At 44.6% G+C, this 4,535-nt stretch overlaps 1 protein-coding gene across 3 annotated transcripts in view; it reads right to left on the bottom strand.

Annotated features, from left to right (window-relative positions):
- DSN1 (DSN1, MIS12 kinetochore complex component) overlaps positions 1-4,535 on the bottom strand; it is a 29,171-nt gene that overhangs the window by 9,904 nt on the left and 14,732 nt on the right. For all 3 annotated transcript variants that reach the window (XM_011929098.1, XM_011929095.1, XM_011929096.1), the window contains 3 exons: positions 3,404-3,463; positions 2,932-3,006; positions 257-404 (listed from right to left, as the gene is read on the bottom strand). In XM_011929098.1, the coding sequence (XP_011784488.1) occupies positions 257-404; positions 2,932-3,006; positions 3,404-3,463 (283 nt within the window). The remainder of the gene's footprint in view (positions 1-256; positions 405-2,931; positions 3,007-3,403; positions 3,464-4,535) is intronic.

Here is a 4,535-nt window from a genome sequence, read left to right as displayed (position 1 = left end):
TGTTAGCCAGGATGGTCTCGATCTCCTGACCTCGTGATCCGCCCACCTCGGCCTCCCAAAGTGCTCGGATTACAGGCGTGAGCCACCGCGCCCGGCCTGTTTATTATTTTTTAATTGTCTCTCCATATTTTCCCAAGGTAGAGCTGAATATACTTATTCAACTTACACTTATACATATTCTCCAGGTCTTTTAATTTCCAAGGATTACAAGGTGGCAAGCTGGATAACTCAACCAAATAAACATGAGCCCACTTACCACCAACTCCATACAATCAAAGACTTTGCTCTGGTTCTGTAATATTTTCTGGTAGTCAGGCTTTGTATTAAGAACTTCATTCTGAGAAGACCCACGGTATGTCATAGGTTCCACTTTGACCTCAGTAATTTTGGCCTCAGTTGATCCTCTAAAAACAAAACAAAAGTGCTTTCGAGGGATTTTGTAATTATTTTCTGGAAGAGATACCAAAGATTATCCTATAAAGCTGAATCAGTATTCCTCAACTCCACACTAGGTATAGGCTCTCTTAACAGGAAGTTTTTTTTTTTTTGAGACTGAGTCTCACACTGTTGCCTAGGCTGGAATGAAGTGGCGTGGTCTCGGCTCACTGAAAAATCTCTGCCTCCTGGGTTCAAGCGATTTTCCTGTCTCAGCCTCCCAAGTAGCTGGGATTTCAGGCGCCTGCCACCATGCCCAGCTAATTTTTTGTATTTTTAGTAGAGATGGGGTTTCACCATGTTGGCCAGGCTGGTCTCGAACTCCTGAACTTGTGATCCACCTGCCTCGGCCTCCGAAAGTGCTAGAATTACAGGCATGAGCCACCGCGCCTGGCCTTAACAAGAAGTTCTGAAACAACTGTCTAGTATTCATGTCTTTATACCTCTGGACTCCAGGAAATGCTGGAAGCTTCCAGTCAGTTGAATCCACTTAACAGTAAGGTCCATATACCAGAAAGACTATACTTGGGAGAGTGAAGCCAAAGTTTGCTATCCTAAAGTCAGGGCCTATGATTGTTTACCAAAACACACTGGCCTACCTCAATTATCTAAAATAACTGAACAGGACTGAGAGTTCATGAAAACTGATGAACAACAACTTTTTTTTTTTTTTTTTTTTTTGAGTCTCGCTCTGTCGCCCAGGCTGGAGTGCTGTGGCCGGATCTCAGCTCACTGCAAGCTCCGCCTCCCGGGTTTACGCCATTCTCCTGCCTCAGCCTCCCGAGTAGCTCGGATTACAGGCGCCCGCCACCTCGCCCGGCTAGTTTTTTGTATTTTTTTAGTAGAGACGGGGTTTCCCCGTGTTAGCCAGGATGGTCTCGATCTCCTGACCTCGTGATCCGCCCGCCTTGGCCTCCCAAAGTGCTGGGATTACAGGCTTGAGCCACCGCGCCCGGCTGAACAACAACTTTAATAACAACAACTACTACAATTTACTGAGTGCTAAGTAGGTGCCAGACACTACTGGGTACTTTACATTTAACCTAATTTGACACTCACAATAACCCAATGAGGAAGGTACTAATATCATCCCCATTTTCAAATGAGGAACCTCAGGCTCATTCAAGACTAAGTGATTTGCCCAAGGTCACAAAACTAAGGAACAGTTAGAGTCTGAACAGACAGTCTGCTTCTAGAACCATTCCTTTTAACCTATAAGCTTTGCCACAAAAGTTTTTATATGAAACTGGCATCTTACACACTATCTTTCTTCATAAACAGAGTATGTAAGGGGTGAAAAGTAACTGATAACCATCATTACCTGGACTGGGGAAGTTTTTCAAACCATGGTCCTCAGAGACCCTCTCTACTAAGAGGCCACTTCTGCAATTAGGGTTTTGACTAACATTTTGTCGTTGGGATTCTAGCTGAGATTTTATTTTGAAAAAAAAAAAAAAGCTTAAAACCATGGCTTAAATGTTCATCTAAATCAAAATCTAGCATTTTCTGGCCAGGTGCCATGGCTTACACCTGTAATCTCAACACTTTGGGAGGCCAAGATGGGCAGATCACTTGAGGCCAGGAGTTCATGACCAGCCTGGCCAACATGGCAAAACCATGGTGTGGTGGAGCATGCCTGTAATCCCAGCTACTCAGAAGGCTGAGGCAGGAGAATCGCTTGAACCCGGGAGGTGGAGGCTGCAGTGAGCTGAGATCGTGCCACTGCACTCCAGCGTGGGCAACAGAGCAAAAAAACAAACAAAAAAACAACAAAAAACACCCAGCCCAGCCTGGCCAACATGGTGAAATCCTGTCTAAAATACTAAAATTAGCCAGGCATCATGGCACACACCTGTAGTCCCAGCTACTCAGGAGGCTGAGGCAGGAGAATTGCTTGAACACGGGAGGTGGAGTGAGTTGAGATAGCACCATGCACTCCAGCCTGGGCAACAGAGCGAGAGTCTATCTCCAAAACAAAACAAACCAAACAAACAAACAAACAAAACACCTAGCACTTTCCTACTTTTCCTCTACCTTCAAGACCCAAAGATCCTCTCTTTCCTCACATCCTCCTCATCACCCACTTTCATGTCTTTCTGTTTCCAAGAAGGCCCTGGCCAAGGGCATCCCCCAAAACATGCAGCTCATAGGCCATGTGCTCACTGAAGCCCCTTGATTACTGTTCTTGGCCCAGGCCCAGGCTGCTAGGTACAATGTAGAGATATGCCTGTCTCCCCCAGGATATGAAATGATAGCCAAGGACACAGAACAGAAGCAATTGTGTTTTGGACCGAAAATAGTGACACCAACTCTTCCTTCCTCTCACTCACTTCCCGTTTATGGTCAGAGAGTGCTAATACACACTACAGAATTTGATGAGCTTATTGGCCTGTGAGAAAGGATTCATCTTTCAATTTGTACTAACAGCACTGAAATAAACCCCAATCAAACTCCGTAAGGTTTTTAAAGACAGTTTTTACAGTTCATAGATCTAACCTGGACAATATCTCTTCAGCCTCCTGCTGGTAGTGCACCAAGAGCTGATCCCAAATCTGACGTTCTAAAGAAAACCTGTAAGAATCAGGAAAAAAAATGCAGTTAATTGTTATAATCTTATTCTGAATCACTCACAGTAACAGTAAGTATGTTAGGTGTACAATCCAGATGTAAAATGTGAGTTGAAAGGTCATTACAGGATTAGAAAGCCTGACCAATTGAGAGGATATTTAATCATACCAAACCTCAGTTCTTCAAGTCAAATTAATATTTGTGTTCTCTAGATTCCATTCTGTGAAACGGATCATTAGTAGAGTCCATAAAAAAATCTCAATATGAGCCTTCTAACTTCTAGTATTGGTGCACTAATGCTGACTCTCCAAATACAATGCTTACTATTCATTTTTTCCAAGTTAGTTAATTTCCCCAGATAGGAGAATGAATTTAGATTTTCTAACAAAGGTTAACTTACTTTGTTATGTATTCCTTCATCTCAGCCACAGATGCTTCCAGAGAAAAATCTGATGCTTTTCTGGAAAACAGATAGGATTACGACATAAATCTTTCAAGAAATATTTGCTTTGATATAATCGCTTATAAATTATTTATTTGATACAGAGTTTTGCTCTTGCTGCCCAGGCTGGAGTGCAATGGCACAATCTCGGCTCACTGAAACTTCTGCCTCCCTGGTTCAACAGATTCTCCTACCTCAGCCTCCAGAGTAGCTGGGATCATAGGCATGCACCACCACGCCTGGCTACTTTTGTATTTTTAGTAGAGATGGGGTTTCTCCATGTTGGTCAGGTTGGTCTCAAACTCCCGACCTCAGGTGATCCGCCCGCCTCAGCCTCCCAAAGTGCTGGGATTACAGGCGTGAGAAACAGTGCCCGGCTATTTATTTATTTTTGAGACAGAGTCTGGCTCTGTCACCCAGGTGGGAGTACAGTGGCTCAATCTCAGCTTGCTGCAACCTCTGCCTCCCGGGTTCAAGTGATTTTCCTGCCTCAGCCTCCAGAATAGCTGGGATGACAGGCGCCCACCACCACCCCCAGCTAATTTTTGTATTTTTGGTAGAGATGGGGTTTCACTATGTTGGCCAGGCTGGTCTCGAACTCCTGACCTCATGACCCACCCACCTCAGCCTCACAAAGTGCTGGGATTACAGGTGTGAGCCACCGCACCCAGTCTTTTATTTATTTTTAGTAGAGATGCAGTCTCTCCATGTTGCCCAGGTCTCAAACTCCTGGGCTCAAGTGATCCTCACACCTCAGTTACAGGTGGGAGCTACCATGCCCAGACTCCCTTACATAATTTTTGTCTTTCAAAAAATACTTAATGTTGGACTCTATTTCACTTTTCCACTAGATAACAGCTTTCTTTTTTTTTTTTTTCCTGAGATGGAGTCTTGCTCTGTCACCCAGGCTGGAGTGCAGTGACGCTATCTTGGCTCACTGCAAGCTTCGCCTCCCAGGTTCATGCCATTCTCCTGCCTCAGCCTCAGGCACCCACCAACATGCCCAGCTAAATTTTTGTATTTTTAGTAGAGACGGGGTTTCACCATGTTAGCCAGGATGGTCTCGATCTCCTGACCTCGTGATCCGCCT

Source organism: Colobus angolensis, unplaced genomic scaffold (assembly GCF_000951035.1).
Source record: "Colobus angolensis palliatus isolate OR3802 unplaced genomic scaffold, Cang.pa_1.0 Scaffold8, whole genome shotgun sequence".
NCBI classification, from domain to species: Eukaryota; Metazoa; Chordata; class Mammalia; order Primates; family Cercopithecidae; genus Colobus; species Colobus angolensis.
Note: the sequence above shows the minus strand (reverse complement) of the source record. Positions and strands in the feature narration are given on the sequence as shown.